We start from the raw sequence: 27,434 nt of genomic DNA, 5'->3' as shown, positions 1-27,434 counted from the left end.
CGGTGGGCTGGCCTCCTCTCAGGAATGTGCTTTGGTTACTGACTGAGCAGTGTGGGAGACAGTGGGGATGGGGAGGCTCCCACGGACATTACCCTTTCCCTCTAGGCAGATGTGGGGACAGGCTTATGTGGAAACAGCAGGAGCTCTGGATGGGACACTTAGCAGGCCGGGTGGCCCAGTGCAGGCATTCCTTCTCTGGGCCTCATTTGGGTATGGAGATGAGAGCGGGGGCCATGCTCAGTGGAAAGAGAGTGAGGGCTGCTGTGAAGATGCTGAAACTGAGAGGAAGCCCAGCCCTGTGCTCTACTGCCCTGTGAGACCTTTAAGTCTGACCAAAAGAGTATATCAGTGGGTCCTCATCCCTCTGGCTACCTCCTGCTTGGACATCCTGAGTCCAGGGAGAGGATCCAAGCCAGACCCAAGAGGAGGAGGCTCCCCAGCATGGAAATAGTCTTGGGTACCACTAGACCCAAGGAGACAGAGTAGCAGCCGTCAGGGCTCCGAGCTGCAGAAGTGAGGGTACCCGGGCAGGACAGCCTCACCCTCCAGAGGCCTAAGGTTGTGTTTCTGGGTCATCATGTCCCAGCGTGCACGATGCAGCGATGCCGGATGCCAGGGGCTAGACATGTGGTCCCCTCATCCCCTTCTCGCCGCACGGCCATATGTGTAGACAAGGCTGTGCCAGGAGGTGGTAAAATGGTCCAGAGTGGCTGCTTTGGACCACTTTCGGTCCCATCGCTGTACTGTGTGTGGGTAGCTAGGTTGACTTGCTTGCTGCCTACAGTGGAGCCAACTGGCCGAGTGGGGCTGGGGAATGGAGTCCCACCATGCGGGGAGACACCATGACCCTGAGCTATTGGGAGCTACTCTGTCACCGAAAGTGGTGAGAGAGCTTCCGTGAGTCCTGTGCCTCATTCCTCCTGGGGGGCAGCAAGCCTCATATTCCCAACGGCACTGGGATGAGGAGCCTCTGGGTGCCGTTGGGCATGGGATCAACTGGCAGTGAAAGAGTTAACAGCAGGAGCTGGCTCTTCCCTTGGAGAAAAACTCCCTGTACATGCCTGGCCTGCCTCCAGGGCCAAGCTGTGGAAGCTAAAAACTGGAAGTTCAGACCTGTGGCTGGAGCTGCGGATCTGCCTTGGTAGCAGGCAGTGGAGGAGGGGAGCAGCCTGGCCACTGTGTCTGTCCCTCTGTCTATCCATAAACCCATCGGCTGGCTGGCTGGCTGGCTGGCTTCCTGTTGCTCCTCTGTAACCTGCCTGCCCACCTGTCCGTAAGCCTGTCTGTTTTCCTTTCTACCCAGCTGTCTGTCCTGTGTGACTGTCTCTTTCTCTCTCTGGACCCACTCCTCTCTTCCATCCATCCAGTCACCTGAGTTCACCTGTGTAGTTTCTTCTCCATTCCCCTGGCAGTCGATCTGTCCCTTCGTCTGTCCACTGCCCCGTGTGCCCACCCACCTCCCCTCTCTCTTCCCGGACCCCTGTGCCATGGCATGGGGCCACAGAGCCACAGTCTGCCTGGTCCTGCTGGGCCTGGGTCTGGGCCTGGCCACCATTGTGCTGGCTGTGGGCCTCTCTCATCATCATGCCTCCTGTGGTCCCGAGGCCTTCGCACATGCGGCCGTGGCCGCCGACTCACAGATCTGCTCTGACATTGGACGGTGAGTAAGAGGGGGTTGTGAGCTCCGTGGCCCTCAGCAGCTGCTTCTAGAGACTGTATGACTGGGGTAGGGGTGTGAAGAGGACAAGTCTGGCCATGTGTGTTTGTCTTCCTACACCAGGCCTAGGGCCCTTTTGTAGAACACTGTAGGTGTGCCGTAGGGGAGATGGGGACCCAGGACCGAGTTGCAGACATACTGTGACTCTATTGCTCGAGGAGGCCACCTGTACAACGCTGCCTTGTCCCTACCTGTCCTGATCGAGGCTGGGATTTTTTTTCAGGGACATAGGCGATGGGCTTCAGGATTCCATGTGTTGGTCTGTCCCACCTACCACCCATACTCGGGGCTTCCTAGGAGACGTGCACCAGATCCACATCTATTAGGACCTCCCTCTCTCTGACAGGGTCTGGTTTTGGTGACTGGAGTCACTGATGAATGGCAGGCTGGGAGGAAGAGAGTGACAGGCGCCACAGTGGGTGTTTCCTGACTGTCTTCTAGGAAACCCAGCCCACAGGAAGCCTCCGTTACCCACCATGCCGCCACAGGACTGGGCTGTTGCAGGAAGCCACTCCTGGCCCCCTGTCTCCCATTGGGCCCCCAGAAACCTGGGCGAGCCTCTCCTTCCTTCCCAGAGTATCAGCTTGGTAGCCCACTGTGGGGGTTCAGTGCTTTGTACACCCAGGGCTGAGTCCTGCAGCAGGGAGGGTGGTGTTCCCGCCTAAAATACAACTCTAGCATGCTTTCTTTTGCTGTTCTTGAATTCGCCCTTCTTCCTTCCTCCCTCCCTCCCTTCCTCCCTTCTTTAATCCACCTGCCTACCCATTCTCTCCCACCTCCCTTGCTCATAGTCGCCCCCAACCTTGCTGACCTGGTCCTCTGAGTTCCCAGACATTCTCTCTCCTCATTCACATCTACGTACAACTTGGCAGTAGTTGAGATCCAGTAGCTGGGATCCGGCAGCTTGCATCCGGATCCATGGGGCAGTCCTCCCTACTCCACATAGTGCTCCCAAGGGACGCAAGAGTTACCACCAACTCTGCTATGAGATGCAGCATCCATTTAATCCTCCCAGAATGCAAAGGTGTGAGTGAGGAAGGGTATATGCATTTGCTCAGGCTCCACAGAGAACCGGCCAGATGAGCAGCCCTCCTGAACTTCCACTTATCTCCGAGGAAGATCTCTGAACAGCATTTGGCCCATGAGAATCAGGCTGTGCTTAGTGCCTGGAGCCTGTACTCCGTTGCACTCTAAACTCTCTCTCTCAAGCTTTCCTTTCCCCTGGTAAAAAGCGGATGTGGGCTGCCTCCACCCCAAGCATTTCATCCAACAACTCTCCCTGCTTCCTGTTCTTGTTTTAAGAAGCTGGGAGTGGGAGGAAGGCTCCAGCCCCAGCTGTGTACTGCGAAGGAGAGTCAGTGACCACAGCCAGGCTGGGCCTCAGGAAGGTGCCCCCGCTGGGGTGTCCTCTGGCCAAGAGCTTGGGATGTCCGCCCAGGGGAAGAACCTGGCCAGTGTCACAGCAGGACATCTCTGTGGGCCTGGCACCTCCCCCTTTTTCCTCCCTCTTGCTCCTGCCAGGGTGGAAGGACTCTGGGAGGGTCAGTCTTACTAAAGTCCTTAGACCCCAAGCTGGCCAGCCCTAGGCACATTAATGGCCACAGCTTTATTTACCTAAGTGGCAGAAGGTAGGGCTCCCTTGGTGTTCTAGGGAGCAGGTTTCTGCAGGGTTGCTGTGGTCCAGTGTCTGGACTGACACTGGGCTTATGCCTGCGGTTGTAGGGTCAGGGATACATGTGGGTAAGCCATGAGCCCTTGTCTTACCTGCGACATCTAACAGTTTTGTTTGTCACACATCAAGTAGGTGAGGGGTGGGAGCAGGCCCAGTGGCACAGCCTAGGCTGCCTGAGGTCCTGGGTTCCACTTCTGTCACAGTAAAATAATGTACGAGGGACAACTGTACTCTGTCACAGCAGACAGACAGCCCCGCCTTTGTGGGAGAAGATATGAACAGGTGTATGACCATGCTGGGTGGTTGGGAATGATCTGAAGTTTCTGTTCTATGAAAATCTCTCTCTCTCTCTCTTTCTGCTCTCATCTTTCTGTGTTGAGCAGAATGACCCCCCAGGTTTAATCACCCCCAGGATTACAGTTGTGAGCCATCATGCCTGCCAGTGTGGGGCACTTCTCTACCCTCTTTCTGCCACTTTTATTTTATTTTTGTTTCTTGTCAAGACAGTATTTCTCTGTGCAGTCTTGGCTGTCCTGGACTCAGTTTGTAGATCGGCCTGGCCTCGAACTCACAGAGATCCACTTGCCTTTGCCTTCCTGAGTCCTGGGATTACAGGTGTGCCCTATCATGCCCGGCTCTTCCATTTTTTTTATTAGGTTGTACATTAGATGTATTTTCTGTCTTATTATTTTTCTCCTTTTAAAATGCAGTGAGTCTTAAGCCACCTTTGCATTCCTAGCATGAACTCTGCTTAATAGTGATTCAATATGATTTTTATGTTATAGACAATAGTAAATTTTGATGGTCTGTAATTTCCCCTTTGTTAAAATGGTCTCATCAATTTAGTTTTGTTTCAGTGCCTGCGTCTAATCCAGGGCCCCGTGCATGCCAGGCACACGGTGCCCACTGAGCCACACTTTATTGTATTTGGTATCAGGTTCGCGCCAATCTCGTAAAGAACTGGGAAGCTGTTTTCTTTTCCCCATGTCTGTCTTAAAGTACCCCGATGACAAAAACCGAATGAGAAAGGGCTTATCTGATTCACAATTCAAGATACCGTTCATCACAGTGGAGAAGTTAAGGCGATGGGAGCTTGAAGAAGCTGAACACATCACATCCACAGTTGAGACAGAAACAAGCCGGGCGATGGTGGCACACACCTTTGATACCAGCGCTCGGTAGGCAGAGGCAGGCGGATCTCTGAGGTCGAGGCCAGCCTGGTCTAGAGAGTGAGCTCCAGGACAGCCAGGGCTACACAGAGAAACCCTGTCTCAAAAAACCACCCCCCACATCAAAGAAGAAGAAGAAGAGGAGGAGGAAGAAGGAGAAGAAAGAAAGAGAAACCAAGAAATGCTTCTGCTCAGTTTATTTTCCCCTTTCCATAAGGTCCCAGGATCTCTCCTAGGAAACTCATCTCATCTCAACTAACCTAATCAAGATGCCCCCCCCCCCCCCCGGTGGCTCTCAATGGCTCCCAGGTGATGCTAACCGTCACAGGGGCATTCTCTGTTTCTCTGTCCTCTGGAAGGAAGAGGCTTATCTTGGGTTGTTTTAAAATGGGTTTGTTTTATCTTTACATGCTGACACATAAATTTGCAGGCTCGGCCTTCTGCACCAGTTTGGATCTTACTCGTGTTGAGGGTTTGCTCTCTACTCGGTGCTCCTGGGAAGTGGTGGGGCTATAAGAGGCAGGCAGAGTGGGAGACCTTGTGGGTCCTGGGGCATGCCTGGGAAGAGGACTGTGGGCCCTCTGTCTTCTCCATTTTCTTTTTCACTGTCTGGGAGGTTTTGTGCTGCCAGACACCTCTACCACGTGTCACCACAGCCACAGAGTCACAGAAGCAGCTGGCCCACGGACTACAACTTCTGGGCTGTGACTCAAAACAAACTTTTCTTTTTTAAAAGCCGATTACTTCAGTATTTGTTATAGCAACAGAAAGTTAACATTCCCTCATGCTTGAGTGATTTGTGTACGTGAATGTGAAATGTTCAAACTGTGGTTTCTGTTTCTTAAACAACTACCAAGTTTCTATGCTTTAATTATTTTCTATGTATTTATTTATTTACTCTGTGTGTATGCGCGTGCATGTGCGTGCGTGCGTGCGTGTGTGCGTGTGTGTGTGTGTGTGTGTGTGTGTGTGTGTGTGTTATGTATGTCAGAGGACAACTCCTGTTGGAATTGGTTTTCTTCTTTTGTCCTGTGGATTCTGGAACTGGCATTTAAGTCATCAGGCAGCAAACACTTTTACCCACTGAACCATCTCATCAACCCAAGTTTCTATTTCATTGAGTGAATTACAAAAAGTTAATAAATCCTTTTTAAGAAACATGTCCAGTTTAATGCACAATTGTCACATGTATCGACACACTTTTGTTTATTAAATAAAAATCTTCTTTCTACACATGGTGCCAGACACCTTCAAGCCCAGTACTTGGAAGGACTCTGAGTTTGAAACCAGCCTGGTCTACATAGCAAGACCCTGTCAGCATCTTTTGAATGTTTACAGGGACCTTTAATGAGTCTTTGTTCCTGATCAGCCTTGATCGGACTGAATCCAGGGCCCTTACGAAGAACCAATGTTTGGCTTTGCTAATTTCCTTTTACAGTGTTGGCAGCTGAACCCAGGGCCTTGAGCAAGGTAGGCAGACGTGAAATTTCTGAGCCACACCCTTGGCTGCAGATTTTATTGCCTGTGCATTTGTGTCTCCTTGTATTACTTTCTGCTTCTATCTTGATTCTTTTCTTCCGTTTCCTTTGACTTATAGTAGCTTATGTAGCTTGGTGCTAAAGCATTTGCCTAGCACGTGCCAAGACCCTAAGGCAGTTCTAAGCATTAAAAACAAACAAACAAAACAGTGTATTTCTTTAAATAAAAGGTATCATGTTGAATTTACGGGGCTACAGCTTAAGAAACAAATGATAACAAGCTACAGTTTGTTTCTGGCTAAGCAATCTTGATTCAGGGCACTGATCCAGGACTGAGCATCAGTACCTGGTGATGGCACTTGCTGGAAGACTACAGACGTGATGCAGAGTGCCGTGTGACCAAAGGGAAGGACAAAACAAAAGTGAATTGCCAAACTCACTGTTTCTCCATTATTCATTAACAATGCTCGCTAACCATGATCTCCTCTCCCTGACCCTAACATTCTTGAGTGTTACTGTTGACTCATGGGTGACCGCTTTGCTTTATTAAGCTGTAATCCCATTTTTTTTTTTTTTGCTTTTTCTTTAAAGATATATTTTATGGGTATGAAAGTTTCCAAGCATGTAAGTATGTATGCCTGTGTGCCTGAGTCCCAAGGAGGTCAGAAGAGAGCCCCGGGTGCCCTGGAGTTATGGATGGTTGTGAGCCGCCATGTGTGTGCTGGTAACCGAACCGTGGTCCTCTAGAAGAGCAGCCAGTGCTCGTAACCACTGAGCCCTCTCTCCAGCCCCTTCTTTCTTTTTTCAGTGCTCAATTTATCTTACTATGACCAGTAGGAGTCAGAAACTATATATGTTCTTAGATTAGTTTATTTTATTTTTATGCATATGAGTATTTTGTTGCATGTATGTATTGTACCACATGCATGCCTGGTGCCTTTAGAGGTCAAACAGAGACACTGGATATCCTGAAACTGAAGCCACAGATGGCTGTGAGCTACCGTATGGGTACTGAGAGTCAAATCTTGGTCTTAACTGCACTAATGTTCTTAACTGCAGAGCCATCTCTCTAGCCCAAAACTAAGGTTGTTTTTTTTTTCACACATATTGTGTTAGTCAGATTTCCATTATTATAACAAATACCTCAGATAATCACTTACAAAAAGGAATTTGGCCTACTGTTTAGGAGGTTTTGCTCATGATCTGTTTGTCCCATTGCTTTAGAGAAGCTCATGGCAAAGCTGCCTACCTCATGGCTGAGACAAAAATGGAGAGTGAGGGGCATCAAGGCATGTCTTCAGTCTCCAGAAGACCTCCCATGAGGCTATATATCTTGTGGTGGTTTGAATGAGAATGGCTCCCATAGACTCATGTATTTGAATGCTTAGTCACCAGTTGGTGGAACTGTTTGGGAAGGACTAGGAGATGTGGCTTTATTGGCAGAGGTGTGTCAATGGGGTTGGGCTTTGAGGTTTCAAAATGCCCATGCCAGGCCTGTTCTCTCTCCCTCCCTCCCTCCCTCCCTCTCTCTCTCTCTCTCCTGCCCGTGGATCAGGATGTAAAGCTCTCAGCTATAATTCCAGCATTATGTCCGTCTGCTCTCTGCCTTGATGATCATGGACTAATCCCCTAAAACTTTAAGCAAGCCCCCAGTTAGATGTCTTTTTTAAAAATGAGAGCTGCCTTGCTCATGGTGTTCCCTCATATCAACTGAACAGTAATTAAGACACATCTTAACTATTCCACCGTCACCCAAGTTGGGGGATTAAGCCTTTCATCTATGGGGACCTCCCCTGACGCACTCATCAGTCTTGGAGAACATGCCTGTCTACTAGCCCCGATGTCTTAGGATCGATTTGCATATTCCTTTAACCAGACCTGAAGTCAAGGCCTACCCAAGGATGGTATACACGCATGTATGTATGTATGTATATGTGTTTTCTGTTATTTTGTATCCCTGGTTGGCTTAGGACTCACTATGTAGACCAGACAGACTCGGATGTGCCATTATCCACCAGGCTCTGCCTCCTGAGTGCTGGGATGGCAACATGAGCCGCCATGCCTGGCTGGAGGATGGTGCCCTGGAAAGTAAGAGCTGGGCGCTGCTGTGCTTCTTGTTGACTGGTTCTTCTACTCAGAGACTAGAAAAGGCTTGTCTGGGACATATCTCGCTCTTCCTGGTAATTCTAGTTCTTCCTACCCTTGTCCTCTGTCTGTCTGTCTCTCTCTCTCTCACACACACACATACACTCATCGCCATGGTTATAGAAATCTACAACAATCTCAGTATTTGCTTTCCTAAGTTTCAAAATTGCTCCATCAGCATTAATGCTAATAATTAATTAATTTGATGTTAAACAAACATACTAGATATCTTAACTGTTTTTCTTTGCTGTTATAAGACACCAAGGCCAACGCAACTTACAAAAGGAAGGGTTTCTTTGGAGCTTACAGCTCCAGAGGGATCGGGGTACATCACCATCAGGCAGAGGCCGTGGCAGCAAGCAGGCAGCCATGGAGCAGCAGCTGAGAGCTCACATCTAGATCCATAAGCAGAAAGAGAGAGAGAGAAGTGAGAATGACTATTTTTGGGAGAAGTTCAGAGCTTGGCCCCCAGTGACACACCTACTCCAACAAGGCCACACTTCCTAATCCTTCCCAAATATTCCCACCAATTGGGGATCAGGAATTCAAATGTGTGAACCTATGGAGGCCATTCTCATCCCAACTACCACGTAGGTGTGGTGGTGTTGTTTTGGCCAATATCTCACAAATTCCTTATACCTAAACACGAAAACCCCCTTATGTAACAGAGCATCATACACAATGAAAAAAATCTAAATATACAATTATTTTTCTGATATGGTTATGTTGTTAGTTTAATATATTACTAGCGTCATTTCCCTCAATGTGCATTCAATTTCAGGGTTTTACTTCTTTTGTCCCTTTTTGTTTTTATTTTGGAATAAGAAGTCAAAGGTATGTAAAAGGTACACTCAAAAGTCTTCTTCGTATTTTTTACTCTGTGTGCCAAGTCACTGCCCTGTGTGTGTGTTTGTGAGTGTGTGTGTGCTACATGTATGTGTTCGTGTGTTTGTCTGTGCATATATGCACATGCATGGAGGCCAGATGTTGACACGGAGTATCTTCCTTAGTAATTCTGCACATGGAGACATGGTGTATCTCCTTAGTAGTCTGTGCTTTGAGACAGAGTCCCTCAGACCCGGAGCTCACAGGTCAGCTAGGCTGGCTGCCCAGAGAGCTCCGTGCAGCCACCAGTCTCTGTCTCTTTGGTATTGGGATTCCAGCTTCTTATGTGTGTGCTGGTGATCCAAACTCAAGTCCTGAACTGCGCCCGGCGAACACTTCAACTGGCTGAGCCATCTCTCCAGCCCTCAGTCACCACGTTAAAGGAAATCCATTATGCGTGCCTCTGATTTCCCCCACTATAACTTGTTTATTCTGTGTGCACTACCCAGGAGTCCCCTTCCTCCAGTTAGAGTAGACAATTATGGTGATAATCAGCTTTCCAATACTATCACAGTTAGAGAGAATACTCTTATAAAGAAGAAATGTTTACTCTGGCTCACAGTGTGGTCAGTTTCGGCCCATGACTGGTTGGCCTGCTGGCCTGTGAGGAAACAGTGCATTATGGCAGAGGGTGAGAGACAGCGTAGCTGCCCACCTCATGGCCAGGAAGCAGAAAAGACAGTGTGAGAAGAGTGAGATAAAGGTCCCACAGCCTCCTGTAAAGGCATTTTCTCCCTTGACCTAAATATTCCCACCAGAACCCACCTGTTAAAGGTTCTACAATCTCTCAATAGTTCAGCACTGGGGATTAAAGCTTTCATTTACAGGCCTGTACAGACATTCAAGACAACATGGCTTTTTTGTTTTTTAAAGATTACAGCAGGCATCATAATTAAAGCTGAACATTCATTAGTATTCTTTTCCCAAAGCAAGGACCTGGAAAATAACTAACTACTATCATTTATGGGATTCTAAATACGTGTGTGCAAATGTGTGTCTGTTTTACTCTTTGCATTCTGCTTGTTTGTTTTTGACATGAGGTCTTATTATGTAGCCTTTAATTTGCTATGTGACTCAGATTGGTCTTTAATTTGTGATCCTCCTGCCTCAGCCCACTGATGCTGGGTTTATAAGCTTGTGTCATTACACTCAGCTTCTGTGTTTAGTGGGTTGTTTTTGTTTGTTTGTTTGGTTGGTTGGTTTCCTGAGACAAGGTTCCTCTGTGTAACTCTCTCTGTGTAGACCAGACTGCCCTGAAACTCTCTCTGTAGACCAGACTGACCTGCCTCTGCCTCTGCCTCCTAAATGCTGGAGTTAAAGGTGTATGCTACTACCACCCAGCTTCTTCCTTCCTTCTTTCCTTCTTTTTTCCTTCCTTCCTTCCTTCTTTCCTTCCTTCCTTCCTTCCTTCTTCCTTCTTTCCCTCACCCCTCTCTCTTTCTTTGAGAGGGCTCTCACTGTGTATCCTTGGTTGTCCTGACCTTACCACAGAGATCAGATTTATATGGAACTCAGAGCTATGCCTGCCTCTGCTTCCCAAATGCTGGAATTAAAGTTTGCATCACCACACCTGGCCTCAGCTCTGTCTCTTCAGTGTTGGTTACTCTCCATTCTCACCTGTCTTTACAGAGCTCCTGTGTTCTGTGATTTCTACCTTATTCTTGTATCTTTTATGTCTCTTTACTTATTTTCTAATTGATTTACTTTTCTCTTCCCTGGTGTGTGTGTGTGTGTAAGGGTATGCCCTAGTCACTGTTCTATTACTGTGAAGAGACCCTGTGACCAAGCCAACTCTTACAAAAGAAACATTTAATTGGGGCCTTGCTTACAGTTTCAGAGAGTTAGTCCAATGTCATCATGGCAGTGAGCATGAAAGTAGGCATGATGCCGGAGCAGTAACTGAGAGCCACATCCTGATCTGTAGGTAGGAAGAGAGACAGAGAGAGACAGAGAGAGAGAGAGAGAGAGAGAGAGAGAGAGAGAGAGAGAGAGAGAACACCTGGGCCTGGCAAGGGCTTTTGAAACCTCAAAGCCCAGCCTGAGTGACACACTTCCTCCAACAAGGCCACACCTAATCCTTCCGAATATTTCCACTTTCTGGTGGCTAAACACTCAAATACATAAGCCTGTGGGGAACCATTCTTAGTCAAATCACCACAGTAAATGTGTGTGTGTTTAAGTGTGTGAGTGTATATGTATGTATGTGTATACGTATGTATGTATCTGTGTGTTTAAGTGGGTACATATGTGTATAGGTTGTATATGTGTATGGGGTGGCGTATACAGGTTCATGTGCCATAGTTAACCCGGGGAGGTCAGAGAATGACCCTTAGGAGCTAGTTCTCTCCTGACACCTGTGAGATCCAGCTCAGATAGACCTGCACATAAGCCCCTCCACCTGCCAACTTGCCAGCCCTCTTGTTTGTTTCTTTGTTTCCTCCATGTTTATTTTTGGGGGGAGATGTCTTACTATGTTGCTAGGCTGGCTTCAAGTTCCAGGGCCCAAGTGATCTTCCTGCTTTGGTCTCCTGAGTTTACAGTTCACTGATTTTTTTCATGTTTGTGTCTAACCTACTATTAGCATTGAGTCCCTAATTCCAGCTTTTCATTTCCAGTTGCCAGAGAACTGATAAAGTTCTTTTTAAAAAAATTAATTAAGAAGGGCATAGAGGTGCATATCTTTAACCCCAGTGTTTGGGAGGCAGAGGCGGGTGAATTTCTGTGAGTCTGAGGTCAGCCTGGTCTCCGTAGCGAATTTCAGGCTAGCCAGAGCTAGCTGCATAGTAAGACACCATCTCAAACAAAGCAAACAAATGAAATTAATTAACTTATTTTGTATGTGAGTGTGGGTCACTCTAACATGTGGGGGTCAGAGGAGAATTTTGAAAGTTGCTTCTCATCTTCCACCTTGTTTTTGAGAAAGGGTCTCTTGTTTCTACCCCACCAAATACTCCAGGCTAGCTTAGCTTGTGAGCTTCCTGGAGCTTCCCATGCATCTAGACGTAGGAGTGCTGGGCGTGGAGGTACGGGCCGTCACATGTGGCACGCATGCTCTCAAGTCACCGGGTTCTCATGGCACCCACTGAGCCGTCCGCAGGCTTGGAATTTTTAATCCTGGCTTCTATATGTTGAGATATAGTCATTTGGATATTTGTAGTTTGGTCTGTTGGCTTATATTGAGAAGTCTTGGCATTTAGGGGACTGAGGCAGGAGAATCACGAATGTGAGGCCAGTTTGAGCTAGAGAGAGAGAGAGATTCTGTTAGGTTTCCTTGCTGTCTTGTTCGTGTTCCACCTAGAATTGGAGAACATGTATAACAATTGCTAAAAATAAAATTTGAGGGTGACAAGACCCGGTTTTCTCTGTGTAGCCCTGGCTGTCCTGGATACGTAGACCAGGCTGGCCTCAAACTCACAGAGATCCACCTGCCTTCACATCCCAAGTGCTGGGATTAAAGGTGTGTGCCACCACCACCCAGGGCTGTCAAAAATAATTTTTGGACTAAACATAGCAGCTTCCTCCTGTAATTCTAATACTTGGAGACTGAGGCAGGAGGATCACCATAAGTATGGAGCCAGCCTGAGCTACAGTCTAGGACTCTGTTAAAAAAAAAAAAATCAAACAAATGAATGCCAAAATAACCTCAGATAATAGGTTAATAAAAGTAAGTTTTGAATTTTCTCAAGGCCTTAGGATTCTAGAATTCTGGGATCTCCTTTATAGCTCCAGTAACTTGACGGTTTGCTGGTGGGCCCCCTGCAGAGAGGCCTAGCCTAACTCCAGATGTTACACCTAGGAAAGGACCCCTCCTGGAGCATGGCTCATGCCCATCGCCCTCCCCTTAGCTGCCAGAGGGTGTCAACGGCACTGTTCCACCGCTCTGCTACCTGTGTGGAAATGGCAACCTCCTCCAGGGAAAAGCAGCTGTAGATGCCGGGCCTGCCTCCCTGGCCAGGGACCCTACTGCCGCCAAGGCCTCCACAGCACATGATTCTGATTTGTCTGGCTTTCCTAGTTCTCTGTGGGAATCTGGACTAAAGTGTTTAGTTATCCACGACTGGGATGCTGGGTAGCCATCGGCCGGTTACTTTACCAAAATGTGTAGAAACCAGGCAGACACAGGCGACCAGACACAACAGGCCCCTGCAGAAACCCAGGAACTCCTCAGGGACCGGTAGCTTGGACCAGGGTGGTGGACGTGGTGTATCTCCCATGTGGAGTGGAAGAGACTGGCCACCCAGGATGACTCCAAGGGTGAGGGACAGAGTTAAATGGCAAATATTTACGACATTTTCTAAGCCCAGGAAAACAAGAATAGCAGGTGGTGGGGGTAGAGGCGGGAGGGACAGAAAAGACGCAGTTTGAGTCAGGGTGGGCGTGCGGTACTTCTTAGCTCCCGGCAAGCCATCTGTAGATGGCTGCACAAAAGTTTCTCAACTTTAGGGAAGAGGACTGCCTAGAAACTAAATTCAGAAGTTAAAAGTACAAAGAGTTTGCATTTCAAGGGTGAGCTTAGCTATGGACCAAGGACTCAACATTGGGAGGTCAGGGAGGTCAAAGAAAAGCCCATGATGGGAGTCAAAGAGGCTGAGTGTGGAAAGGGGTTTCAGTGGGAAGTAGCAATTGACTGGTCCGGCTGTTGCTGAGGGGCCTCAAGCAGAGCCGTGACCTTGTCTCTGATGGGAATATGCCATTTCTTCAACCGATTTCACCCGACTTTGCCGATGATGTTCTGTTGTTAAGAATTTGTGCCTATGGGGCTGGAGAGATGGGTCAGTGGGTAACAGCACTTGCAGAGGACCCAAGTTCTGTTTCCAGCACCCATACCGGGCTCACATTAACTTGTAACTCCAGCTTCAGGGTAGCCAACACCCTCTTCTGGCCTTTACACAGAACACTCACACACACACCAATCTTTAAAAAATTGTACTTATGCATGACTATCTTAGTCTTGTTTTGTTGATGCTTCTGGCTCCCTTCCACTTCAAGAGTACATGTGTGATAACGGGGTTCCCATGAATACTAACATTTAAGCTGAGGAGCCACAGTGAGGCAGAGTCCAGGGTGGACTGGCTGGGTCACAGGTAACTGAGTCAAAGGAGGATGTGGGGTCAGAGGTCCCTTGGAGTTGCGGGAGGAGCCCTAGGTTGGCTCTTGTGGGCCTTGAGTTCCCCGTGGTACCTGGGGGTTAAGTGGTAATCCTGGAGGGCTGGGAGGGCCTCTGGCTGTGAAGGAAGGGGCGGTCCTTGGGAGAGCTGTGCAGGTTGAACTTCCTGGCATGGTATCCACTGAGACACAGGCCAGTCTCACTAACACTCTGAAGTTGAAGGACCTGCCCCTCGGACGCCCCTTGGGCATCTGAAGCCCAAGAGTATCGTTATAGGCTTGAAGACAAAGAAAAAGATGGAGTGGCTCATCAGTCCAAGTACTGGACCCTAGTGGCAGGATCCTGGGGTCACCTGCCAAAGGGCAGCTTAGACAGTGGAGTCTCAGAAAGAACACCTAGAGTTGCAGGGGGCCAGGTCCTTCCTGTTGCAATGAGCAAGCGTTTCCAGGGGATGGTGGCAGCAGAATCTTTTGCAAATGGAGAACCACCACATTTGTGCCACAGGAATGTGTAAATGCCCCCGTTCTTTGCAGTCTACTGGGTGTGATGAAAGATCGGGGAGTAGCTGGATTGAGGGGACAGCTCAGTGCGCTTCCTCCCCAACCTTGGGGGTTGGTGCCAGCAAACAGACCAGCAATCTGTCACTGTTTCCCAGTCAAGCGAGCCCAGGAAGAGCCGGGGTCCAGAAACCAGAGCTCTGATTCCGTGTCGTGTCCCCTAGAGCCATTCTCCAGCAACAGGGCTCACCCGTGGACGCCACCATCGCTGCCCTGATCTGTACTGGCGTTGCCAACCCCCAGAGCATGGGCCTGGGTGGAGGGGTCATCTTCACCATCTACAATGCATCAACAGGTGTGCCCTCGTGTGATGTCCCCTGGGGAGATGAGCGTCTCAGTCACGGGGCACTCTCTCCTCTGACCTTCTTGCATGCTTCCTCCTGGGCACCCCTGGGATGGTTTGTGCTGCCTTTGCCTCTTACTGTGCAAAGCCCTGCCGGTGGGTAGTGTTCCAAGGGTTAGCACGGAGATGGAAACCAAGACCTTGAGCAGGTTGGGGCCATCTCTCACCCTGTCTCAATTCCAGGGAAGGTGGAGGTCATCAATGCTCGGGAGACTGTGCCAGCCAGCCATGTCCAGGGCCTGCTGGACCAGTGCAAAGACGCCCTGCCACTGGGCAAAGGTAAGATCTTGGGAAGGGTTCTTTATGGCCCTGTCTAGGACCCGCCCCCAAAAGGGTCAGACATGAACAAGCTGTGACACCCTGGGCATGGAGAAACTGTGGACCCCTGACCCCCTGGGGGGGATTGGAAAGCTTCTTTTGGGAGGGGGGAACCTCTGAGTTGGGGGTGTGTCCCAAGCAGAAGACCAGTCTTGGGGAGCTCGATGGGTATGTGTTGGTGGGACAGGGATCCTGGGGCCAGTTTGTTTGAGGGCAGAGCAGGCTCTGGGGGTGGGGGTGGGGTAGCCTAGAGCTGGTTCTGTTTATTGCAATGATCCAGTGGCTGCTGGTGGTCTTTCTGCGTGGACTTCGGAAGGCTGTAGGGAGCCACAGGAGGTCTGTGCAGGGAGCAATATAGTCAAGCATGTTCTTCCAGAAGTTGGGGTGAGAGGGGTTGTGCTGGGCTGAGGAAAGGTGCAAATCACGCAGGGGCCCAGTGGATTGGAGTTCCTGGGGAGCTCCGTGGCTATGCCGAGGCCCACCGCCGACATGGCCGCCTGCCCTGGGCTCAGCTTTTCCAGCCCACCATCGCGCTGCTCCGAGATGGTTTCCGCGTGCCCTCTGTCTTAAGCCAGTTCCTCAACAGCTTCCTGAGGCCCTTCCTGTACTCATCAACACTGAGGTGAGCACCGCAGGGTGCCCCTCAAATCCGTATCCCACCCGAGCTCAGCCACAGCCTGGCTGCGCCCCAATCCAGTGGCCCGCACCAAAGCCTTTACAGCCAGGCTAGTCCATGCTTACCCGATTCCGGTCAAAAACTAACTGAGGCTGAGGACAGCTTACGTCTCCAGCTCTGGCTTCCTTCTGCTTCTCTTTGGGGGTGGTAGATGGTCTTTGGCTGACCCCTTTCTTGCTCTGCTAGCTCAGTGCTGCATAGTCCAGGTAGGGGATGAAGTGACCCTGGGAGACACGAACACACCAGAAAGGTTCCGGGGCCAGGAGTGAGGATGGTGGCCCCAGTCCCACTTCCTTCTAGAGAACCAGTTTCCCAGCACCTCAGTGCTGGGACCACGGCTGTTCCCCCAAGCAGATCCTGAAGATTTTTCTAGACTTCAGCAGGAAATGTGACTGCCTCGGGGATCTGGCATCTGGAGTCTGAGGTTGCCTCCTACCTGCCCTAGACAGCTCTTCTTCAATGGGACAGAAACCCTGAGATCTCAGGATCCATTCCCGTGGCCTGCGCTGGCCAACACCCTGGAGACCGTGGCCACGGAGGGTCCGGAGGCCCTGTACACGGGGAGGCTAGGCCGCATGCTGGTGGAGGACATTGCCAAGGAAGGTTAGCTAAACCGATACTCCCAACACCCAGCACAGCTAGAGAAAGAGCCAAGTTCTGGGCTTCAGGGGTTAAAGCCACAACTTTCCCAGGCCCTTCAGGACTGCCAGGGTCCAGGGATTCAGGGGAGGACAGTTGCTCATCTAGTCCGGCCCAGCCATTGCTAGCCTTAGGGGTCTCAGTGGTGGAGAACTCGGAGTGACGGAGCTTCTGCCTGCAGCCAGGCGCAGTGGCATACGCCTTTCATCCCGGCGCCCTGGGAAGCAGAAGCAGGAGGATCTCTGTGAGTTCTTGGCCAGCCTGGTCTACAAGGCGAGTCCAGGACAGCCAAGGCTACACACAGAAACCCTGTCTTGAAAGAAAAGGAAGAAAAAAAAGAGTCAATGGCACACCTGGGTGGCTGAGCTGACCACCTTTCTCCTCCTAGTTCCCACTTGCTTTCCTCAACTCTCTGTCCACCCACACTGCCCATCACTGTCCATCACCCACTCTATGTCCACACTCACCATCACCCCTCACTGCACGTATACTCACCATCAGCCTTGGGGGCTACAGCACTAGCAGGCATGAGTATCCTAGCACTAGCTGGCCTTGCATATCCTGAGATGAGGAGCGAGCCTTTCTTTCGGCAATCCCCATCGGAGCCTGGAGCTCTGGATGTCTCCCTCCAGGAAGCCAGCTGACGGTTCAGGACTTGGCTGCCTTCCAGCCGGAAGTGGTGGAGCCTCTGGAGCTGCCCCTGGGAAACTACACCCTGTACTCCCCACCGCCGCCTGCAGGGGGTGCTGTTCTCAGCTTCATTCTCAACGTGCTGAAAGGCAAGACCATCTCAGGCCTCCTCTCTCCCCTCCAGCTCAGCCCTGCGGGGGAGCATGAGCTCTCAGCTCGTCCCTGACTTTGGGGAACAATGAGCTTTCTGTCACTGTAACATTAGACGGGGCACGGCTACTTATCAAGAATTGTTTAGCTCTGGGAATGCAGCTCAGCAGTCTGGGCACTTAACTGCCTGTAAGAACAACCAGAGTCACATGTGACGCCCATTCCAACCGCAAACGTTCAGCGACCTATAGACTTCCTATTAAGCCTTACCTCCCAATGCTGATACTAGGAGGATCAAGGCTCCAATCACAATAAACCCTTGGGCACACTCAAGACATAGCCTAATCATAGCATATGGCCGCTGTCTTTTTTTTTTTACACACTAGGCTAACGGACTGTCTAGGAGAGTGGTCAGGACTGCGTGTTTCAGAGTTGGTCTGAGAATGATGTTGTGGGTACCAGTCTCAGTGCTGGGGGGGTGGTATTGTTAATAAGTGATTAGCGAGCAGGCGGCATATACAGTTTGAATGCTGGAAGGATTTACATCCTTGGTGTGATGGCGCACGGCGGCACAAGATTTCATCACGCTACTCAGAACGACCCTTAAAAATCACGGATTGTTTATTTTAGAACTTTCCATTCAGAACGACACTTAAAGCTTACAGACTGTTTATTCTGGAACGTTCCACTTAATGTTTTCAGACCGCAGTTGACTGTAGGTAACTGCAGGGAATTTGCGGAGAGTCAAGACCACAGACAAGAGAGGGCATCTCTTCTTTGGGTGTCTGACTCATAGATACTCATGTGACCTGGCGTGGTGGTACAAGCCTTTGATCTGGGTACTCAGGAGGCAGAGGTAGTCGGAATGGTGAGTTTAGATCTCTGAGTTTCAGGCTAGACTGGTCAACAGAATGAGCTGAGATAGTCAGGGCTACGCAGAGAAACCCTGTCTCCAGGGGGAAAAGATGCATGTGATCATATTTAGGGCTAAGCTACACAATCTACACAATGCAGGATAAATGCCTCCTCTTAAAATCCTTTATGTATTTTGCTATAAAATGTAATATGAATTCTTGTGCAATATAAATCAATTTTTATGGATTCTGAGGATAAAAAAATGAATCAATCTTTTCTAGGGGTGTGGGTCCAATATCTACCCCACTATACAAAGTAACCCCCTTGTACCCCACTACCTCCCCAGGGTTCAACTTCACTGCAGAGATGGTGGCCCGGCCTGAAGAGAAAGTGACCATATACCATCACCTTGTCGAGACACTCAAGTTCGCAGTAGGGCAGAGGTGGAGGCTTTGGGACCCTCACAGCCACCCAGGGATACAAGTAAGGCTCCCTGGGACTGATGGTGCCCTCCCTCCTTCCTCCGCATGTATGTAGCATGAAGGGAGGAGGGTCAGGGCTGGTGCAGAGAAGGTGGAGGAATTTCCTTGGAGCTCCAGACAAGGATATCCTGGCAGTGGTCCCAAGGGCTGGAAGAGACTCGAGAGTGGTAGATACAGCAGGGAGTGTCCAGGTTTATCTCGCATGGGAGATGAGCTCATCCTGCCTCTGCTCTGAGGACCACGCCCCGACCCGTGGGTCCTCACTACCTTGCTCTCTGACTGCTCAACCCAGAACAACTCCCAGGACCTTCTCGGGGAGGCTCTAGCCCATCACATCCGTCAGCAGATTGATGGCCGCGGTGACCACCAGCCCAGCCACTACAACCTGTCCGGGGTCAGGGCCAACAGGATGGGCACCTCTCACGTGTCAGTGCTGGGAGAAGACGGCAGTGCTGTGGCAGCCACCAGCACCATCAACACTCCGTGCGTGCGTGGGAACTGGAGGGGGGGCAGGGGCAGACGGCAGTGGGGGTGGGTGGGTGGTGGGGCGGGCCTGTGGGCGGGACCCCGCTCTTCTGCTCCTGATGCCGAGGTCTCCTTTGGTCTACTCCCACTGACCTGTCTTTGCTGGTCTCTAGGCAGGCGGCCTCTCGCTTTTGCTTCCCCCGCTATTTGTCTGGCACCAGGGACATCACTCCCTGAGAAAAGCTATTGCTAGGTGGCCCTGAGCTAGGTCCTGTCTGGCATGGACCTGATGGGGTGTCCTGATGGGGGCCAAAGGGGATCTTTGGGGGCTGTGGGTGATGCCAGGCTCTGGTGTAAAGCGTGCTGGGAGTTTGCTGCCCCCTGAGGTTGGGAGCCAGGGCCCCAAGCTCAGGCTCCACCTTTCCCCTCTGAAGCTTTGGAGCGATGGTGTACTCACCACGGACAGGGATTCTCCTCAACAACGAGCTCCTGGACTTATGCTGGAGACATGAGCCCGGTTCCACGGCCACTCCTCCACCTGGTGAGGGCAAGGCCTCCTGCCCCGCAGGCACTCCTTCAAGAGGAAGGAGGGTGGGTGGGCAGCCAGCCCCTGGCTGGGTCACCCCCATCACTGGGCACTATTTGCTGGGTGGGTGTGCTGCTGGCTGGCCCCAGTTCCAGGTGAGCGACCGCCATCTTCCATGGTGCCTTCCATCTTGATCAACAAAGCGGAGGGATCAAAGCTGGTGATCGGTGGGGCTGGTGGAGAGCTCATTACCTCTGCTGTGGCCCAGGTGAGTCTGACAGTTCCGGGCTAGAGTGTTCCCTCTCTGGAAACTCCCTGGGGTGGGGGTGGGGGTGTTGTAGTGGGATGGCCACCTCCCCGTGAATGCCTCCTCCTTCCCCACATCCTTTTCTTCCAGACCATCATGAACAAGCTGTGGCTTGGCTTTGACCTGACAGAAGCCATTGCAGCCCCCATCCTGCATGTCAACAGCAAGGGCCGTGTGGAGTATGAACCCAAGTTCAACCAGGTGAGTGAGGCTGGTGGTTTGTTCCCTCATGTGGTTTGAAGCTCATGACTGAGAGTTTATTCTTGAAAGAGCTTGCTTTTCCTGTGGCATTTTGTTATTGTTTGTTCTAAACATGTGATTCTCCCACTAAAGCCCCCGGGGGTCGGAGCAGGACCAGGGGCTGAAGTCTCTTGACTAGCTACTGACCACCTTCCTCTCCAGACAGACCCGTAGCTTCCTGGGAGGTTTCTGAAGCTAACCGGATGCACTGTGGTGGAGCCCATGTAAAGCTGAGCCAGCTTTGGGGCTGGAGAGAGAGAGGGCCCAGTGGATCAGTTCACAACCACTCACAAGAGACCAACATCTTCTGATCTCCACAGGCTCCTACATGAGTGTGGTATACACTCAGGAGTGCATGCACACACACACACACACACACACACACACACACACACACACACACACGCACTCGTGCATGCGCACAAACACACACAGAACTAGATAAATGTCAAGCCTTGGGTTTGTGGCCATTCCAAACATCTGTGGTTTAAGGCTCTCAAAGTTCTATGTTTGGGTTCCCAAGGCCTCCTTCAGGGAAGGTCCCTTAGAATTCCAAAATCCCTTAGAGTAAGAGACCTTTAGCAAAAAGGGCGCCTACAGACAGCCCTCACCTCCAAAATAGTTTGGCTCATGAATTTTTTAACTTTCCAGTGTTATAAAAGCCATATATGCAGGGCTGGGGATGTAGATTGGTGAAAGAGTATATGTAAGTTCCCAGTGCTAAAAAAAAAAAGGAAAAAAGAAAAAGAAAAGAAAATTACATGCACCTAGTGGAAACCCTTTAATGCTCATTATACATTAATGGTGGTTGCTCCTGTAACTATTCTATGTTATAACTTCAGGACAGTCCTCAGAAAAAAATTACAGGTGAGGTGCTCAACACTTTACGATAAAATGATCTTCGTCTTAGACCACATTTAGCGTAGGCTGAGGTTAGTGTTCTGCACATTTGGGTCAAGCTATGAGGTTAGGCTTAAAATTTTTTAAAAAAGATTTATTTGTTTTGTGTATGAGTATACTGCCTGCATGTCTGTATGTGTGTCCCATGTATGACTGGTGCTCGTGGATGTCAGAAGAGGACATGGGACCCCCGTTGTGAGCCACCGTGTGGGTGCTGAGGACCGAACCTGGGTCCTCTGCCAAGGCAACAAGTGCTTTTGAGTGCTGAGTCATCTCTTCAGCTTAGATACATTAGACATACAAATGCAGTTTGACCTATGATATTTTCCGGTCATGATGGATTTGAACAACATACGTAGTGTTGAGAACCTTGTTGTTCCTGTCTGAGGGTCCGTGCTCAGCCCCTTGGACTCAGATTCTTGGCATTTTGGCGTCGGTGCAGAGTTCTTCTGGGGACCCGAGATGCTCTGTCAGAACACTGGGCCCAAGGAACTGATGTTTAGAGGATGCAAGATCCAAGGCGTGTTCTTTTAAGCCCTTACTCCCTGAGGCTTGGCTCTTGACTCTTAACCGAAGATCCTTTCTCAGCAATTATCGGTTCTCAAGCCTCAGCACTCTGAGAATCTTGGACTCTGAGAATTTAGAAGATGACACACAGTCTGGGAAATGAGGTTAATGAAACCCAGTGCCCCATAAGGCCAAGATCCTCAGCTCCCTTGGGGTGTCAGAATGTCAGTTATACAGACCCAGGACTTTCCCGAGGAGAACATCATAAACTCTGGTGTGGAGACCTTAAATCTCCAAGGACCTTCATAAACAAAAGCTACCACCAAGGCAAGGGAGGTCTTGGAGTCTGGCCACTAAATTCTGAGACTAAATTCAATCCTCTGAGGATTGAAAGGTTAGTTTTGGCTTCGGCCCTGAACGCCTCAGCCTTTTCTGCTAAAGACACTGGGCAGTTCGTACAGTAAATAAAAGAAAAAAGAAAAACCTCAAAGCCCTAAGGGCATGTCTCCAAATCTCACCTTGCCGGGGTCTCCAGTCCCATAATATCACCTGGAGGAGTCGGCTAGGAGGCGACTGATTACAAAGACTGCAGAGATTATGGACGTACCTGGATGTCTGTGAAATGTAGGGCATAGTGGGCAATATTCTCGGCCCATTAATTTGAAACAGTGTATGGCTGAAGAAACGCAGTTCTTAAGATTTTTTTTTTTTTTTTTTTTTTTTGCCTCCCTTTGACACGATAAAAGGCGGGTTGAGGGGGTTCATAGCCCAGGAACATAAAGTGCTTAACGTTTTAGAAAGCATAGTTTGCCCAGTGAGGTGGCGCACGCCTTTGATCCGGGCACTCTGGAGGCAGAGGCAGGTGGCTCTCTGAGTTTGAGGCCAGTCTGGTCTACAAAGCGAGGAGTCCAGGACAGCTAGGGGGCTTTTTACACAGAGAGACCCTGTCTCAAAAAAGCAGGAAAAAAAAAAAAAAAGGAAGGAAGGAAGCAGAGAGAGAGACCAGAACTTTGGTTTCTACCTCGGGGTTCACAGGTGTTAGTGTCATACCTGAGCCAATAGGGCCCCGTGCCCTGAGGGTCTCCCGCCAATTCCCTCAGGGTTCTAGTTTTCTTGGATACGCACAAGTTCATTTACTTTTGAGACAGTGTTTGGTTCAGACTAGCCTCAGTCAAATTTACAAGCCTCTGCCCGACTGAGTGCTGAATTGCAGGCATGTACCACCATACCTGGATTGATATATAAGCATTCCTTTATGTATACATTCATATATACACACGCTCATAAATACGCTCAGACATGTACAGGCATGCATATGGAATGCTTCATGAATTTACAAGTCATTCTTGAGCGAAGACCACGTTACTCTTTCTGTGTTGTTCCGGTTTTGGTGCGTGTGCTGACGTGTGAGAACAGCTCGTGGATATTCTGGAGCTCTGGGTCCTCCTAGACACCCCCTTATAAGCCCTAAAGTCAGAGGCCACCGGGAATTTGACTGCTGCGTGTCTGGGTGTCTTAGGTCTTGAGTTTTGTCTCTGTGTTGCTGTTGTCTTGTGTGTTTTGGCAGTACTCGAGTTGATGGGTCTGGATGTCTGGCTTCTAGAGGTTTGTCCTCCTCAGTGTCCCAAGGCATCCCTGGATTCCTAGCTAGGGCTGCTTTCAAGAGACCCAAAATTGTGCCTCTTAGCCCCAGTCTTCTAAAGCTTCTCAGCGGCAGCCCCTAGATCACCTCGGATTTGTCCCCTGGGGCCCTAGTGAATTGGACCCAAGAACAGAATGGACTTGGTGCTTGAGGGAGTTTTGTTCTGAGTTGCATAGTCCCCGTAGTCTGTGCCCTCTGATATTTTCAGGTCATAAATTCTATGCTCTGAGACCAGCGCCTGTCCACAGTCTACCCCTAGCCAGGGTCCTCCGACCCCTGTCTCCCTCTCCATGGCTGTTCCTTCTCTCTTCTTCAGGAGGTGCAGAAGGGGCTGCAGGCCCGGGGCCAGAACGAGAGCAAGCGGTTGTTTTTCCTGAATGCGGTCCAGGCTGTGCTTCAGGAAGGGCCCTGTGTCTATGCAGCATCTGATCTGAGGAAGGCTGGAAGGGCATCGGGATACTAAGACAGCTTTGCCCAGAGCTGGGGTCTGGCCCACTGTGCGTCCCGTGTCCCACATGCTGTAGGTCTGGGTAGCTCAGGACCTAGATCCCTTTTGCCGTGAGATCACCCGGAACTGAAAAGGGCGGGGATCAGCTTGGCAGATGAATGACTGAAGACGGAAGGGTGATTTGTCCCAGAACCCAGCCCAACACCTTCGGTCCTACGGTCCCGCCCTGGCTCTTCTAGCCTTCCCCTGGCCTCATGTTCACTCTCTAAATGGTGTACCCACCCATCCAAGATTAAAGAGGATCACGGCGTGGATTGATTTAGTGGTTCCAAGCAAGTAAGGAACCGTCAGATAGTGCCCAGACTCCTTCAGGCCTTCTCATCCCTGGCTGAGAACTGCTGCACCAGGTGGGTGGGAAACTGCCATAGTTGGCGTTGCGGGCCACCCAGTAAGGTGCCCATCAGTGCCCATCACGGACAGCTCCCTCTCGGGACCTGAGCACCTTGTACCACGCTGACTTCTGGGAGCATCAGGTACTTATACGCCACCCCAAATGTCTGAAGGCATCGCTTCACTAAATGCAGGATGCAAGAACAAGCTGCATGGCTTATTCATCACTCTGGTTCGTCACTCTAGTTCAATAAATAAGATCTCTTTTTGCTAGGACCTAGGTTTTGATTCCCAGCAACCACATGATTGTTAGTAACCATCTATAGCGCCAGTTTCCGGGTACCTGATGGCCCTCTCTCACCTCCAGAGGCACCAAGGATACAAGTAGTACACATACCTACATGCAGGCAAAAGACTTGCACATAAAATTAGATGACTAAATCCAACTTCAAAAATGAAAAAATAAAATTGATGACTTCTAACTCTGAAAATAAAGGTAAATGTGCCAGCGGAGTCCCTGTTTGATGAGGGTTCGTTTCCTTTCAGACAGTCCGTTCCATGGTGGAAGGAGCTAGGTAACCCGCTGGGTCTCTGAAAAGATGTTAGGGTCACCCCCTCACTATCTGCAGAAGATTGGTTCCAGGATCTCCCCAAAGAAGACTTCTGTCTTCTGTGGATGCTCATGTCCTTTATAGAAAATGGAATTGTATCTGCGTCGGCTGCTTGCAAAACCAAGGGCTGGAAGGTTAAGTGAGGTCTAGGTCCAGGCACTGTCTTTTGGTGTTCCTCGTTACAGTCGGATTTTCTTCATCTTCATTGTGGCATTGTGGTAAGGTGTGGACTCCCCAGTCCCTTGAGTTGAAACCGTAATATTCTCTATTCTGTGCATGAGTACCTGTGTCTAGCTCCAGGATCTGTCCCGATTTTATGACTGCTTCAGGCTACTTAACCCTGCTCCACATGCCCTCTTCCAGCTCCCAGTACCCCTGTGCTTGCTTGGGTGCTTTTGATCAAAGAGGACTGGGTGGCAATGTTTTCTGTGTATCTCTGTCACCATGTGAGAATGTCTGTGCCTTTTCTATACCAGGCTGAAGAGGTAATGTCGGACTTCTACAACGAGTTCTGTTCTTGAGGGATGATTTTTTTTTCTAGTGCACTAATGAGAGATTCTGCTATAACCATGTGCCTGACACATTGTGATGGGGGGGGGGAGACAATTTTGGTTTTCTCCTGATTCTTATAGAAAAGAAGTTGATGCCATATCTGAGAGAGGAAATCATACCTTGTTCCTACTAAATCATCTCTTGATATGCAGTGGATGAAATTTGATCCCCAGGCTTTAAAAAGAAAGAGGTCAACCTGGCTCTGTATAATGTCACCAGGCAACTTAGTTAAATGTTAGAAAGAATAACCCGTGAGAAGCACTTTCCCTTCCAGTATCAACCCACAGCGAAATCGAAAAGCAATGATATGTGTCCAGGGCCCAAGCTTTTCTTTAAGACTGGTGTGACTGACTTTCTGAGTGTTCAGCAACCAAATATGGAGGCCAATGCTGATAAATACATAGAGGACAGCCATATTGGCTGAGAGGACAGCCAATACTTTGGCCCTTGACCCAAGGTCAGGGGCATGAGAGGACACCCCTCAAGGTGTTCCACAGCTCTGGTGAGTCACCTTTCCTAGCAGGGTGATGGTGGCACACACCTTTAAGTCCAGCACTTAGGTGGTAGAGGTAGGGGGCCTCTGTGAGTTCGAGGCCAGTCTGGTCTATAGAGTGAATTTCAGGTCATTCAAGGCTTCACAGAGAAACCCAGTCTCTCTCTCTCTCTCTCTCTCTCTCTCTCTCTATATATATATATATATATATATATATATATATATATATATATAAAATCAACATTTCCCAGAACACCCACATGGCAGCTTACAGCTGTCTGTAACTCAAGTTCTAGTGGATCCGACTCCCTCACAGAGACTTACATGCAGACCAAACACCAATACACATAGATAGGTAGGTAGATAGACAGACAGACAGACAGACAGGTCACCTCTTCTATCCTCTTGACTAGAGAGACCATGAAGACACAAAGGTTGGCTTTTAATTAGTGAGCATTCAGCAAGAGGAGGGTTAATACAGAAAGAAATGTCCTCAGTGCTTCCAAGGAAAGCCACAGGGTCAGCAAGACCCTGACTCAACCCAGTTGATAACACAACTCATAAAGGACACGACACGGACACACACACACACACACACACACACACACACACCATCTAGTGCTTGTGGAGGGCAAAGGACATGTCATAGCAGTGGGTTCATTCCTTTCACTATGTGGGTTCCAGAGGTTGAACTCAAGTCGTCCAGCTTGGTTAACTTCTGAGCTGACTCATAAGCTACTCTTTATGGATGACAACACATTCCCAGGCTGATGAGATGGCTCAGTGGTCAAAGCTCTTGTCACTCAAGTGTGATGACTGGGGTTTGGATCTCCCAGACCTATGTAAATGCTGAGTTGGGGTGGTGGCCCAGCGCTTAGGAGGCAGAGATAGGGAATCCCCGGAGCAAGCTGGCCAGATAGCCCATACCAGCAAGCTCTGCATTCCCCTGAGAGGCCCTGCCTTAAATGAACAAGGTGGAAGGACAATGGAACTAGACCCTTGACATTAACCTTGATCTCCCACATGCACACGGGTGAGCTCACCCGCACATCCATGCCCTCACACACACACATGCTTGCATACCATACACACATACAGATGAGAAAAATACTAATACAGTGGCAAAGCTCACTGCCCTTCCACCAAATTCCTATTCCAAAAGGAAGAGTGGAGAAGATGGCAAGGAAAGATCACCAGAGCAAACACCAAACCCTACAGTAGCGTTTCCAGCACTTGGGTCCATAATGGTGTCATGTAGGCACTAAGGGACTTGGGTAAGCCCTGCCGCTCCACCTGCAACATACTTGGCCTCCCTCCTGGGCCTCTTCCGTGCCATGCTTTCGGCTTTCTTCAGCAGAGCCTCCTCAGTCCTGGCATCTCCAACATCCTGGGTCTCTCCGCGGTGAGTTAAGTTTTCAGCTTTACGGCTTTGTGTAATAGCTTCTCAAGGTCTCCTCACAGGGAATCAAGTGCCATCCTGCCTGGCCTTTGTCCCTGGCCTTCTGAAACCGTGGTGAAAGCCTCAACAGC

At 49.8% G+C, this 27,434-nt stretch overlaps 1 protein-coding gene across 5 annotated transcripts; it reads left to right on the top strand.

The window, feature by feature from the left end:
• The first annotated feature begins 1,071 nt into the window (after positions 1-1,071).
• Positions 1,072-24,761, top strand: Ggt5 (gamma-glutamyltransferase 5). Of its 5 annotated transcripts, none has more exons than XM_060369356.1 (12): positions 1,072-1,660; positions 14,895-15,025; positions 15,257-15,352; positions 15,904-16,013; positions 16,517-16,670; positions 17,339-17,485; positions 18,688-18,824; positions 19,116-19,306; positions 19,723-19,829; positions 19,964-20,082; positions 20,212-20,322; positions 23,727-24,761. In XM_060369356.1, exons 1-12 carry the CDS (start codon positions 1,488-1,490, stop codon positions 23,871-23,873), a joined length of 1,623 nt encoding a protein of 540 aa, XP_060225339.1. In that variant the 5' UTR covers positions 1,072-1,487; the 3' UTR covers positions 23,874-24,761. The 5 variants fall into 5 exon arrangements, with proteins under 5 accessions (XP_060225339.1, XP_060225338.1, XP_021509449.1 ...); XM_060369355.1 differs by having other exon boundaries at positions 15,821-16,013; positions 16,513-16,670; positions 20,018-20,082; XM_021653774.2 differs by having other exon boundaries at positions 1,073-1,660; positions 15,821-16,013; positions 16,513-16,670.
• The last annotated feature ends 2,673 nt before the right edge of the window (positions 24,762-27,434 follow it).

This window comes from Meriones unguiculatus, chromosome 16, assembly GCF_030254825.1.
Source record: "Meriones unguiculatus strain TT.TT164.6M chromosome 16, Bangor_MerUng_6.1, whole genome shotgun sequence".
NCBI classification, from domain to species: domain Eukaryota; kingdom Metazoa; phylum Chordata; class Mammalia; order Rodentia; family Muridae; genus Meriones; species Meriones unguiculatus.
This window is presented reverse-complemented; position numbering and strand designations above follow the sequence as displayed.

What these genes read in the sequence shown, in the direction of transcription:
- Ggt5 (XM_021653774.2), top strand. Translation starts at nt 1,488, where the DNA reads ATGGCATGGGGCCACAGAGCCACAGTCTGCCTGGTCCTGCTGGGCCTG. An exon ending in ATCTGCTCTGACATTGGACG is followed by an intron (nt 1,661 to 14,894) that starts GTGAGTAAGAGG and finishes CGTGTCCCCTAG; the next exon opens with AGCCATTCTCCAGCAACAGG. An exon ending in TTACCTCTGCTGTGGCCCAG is followed by an intron (nt 20,083 to 20,211) that starts GTGAGTCTGACA and finishes CTTTTCTTCCAG; the next exon opens with ACCATCATGAACAAGCTGTG.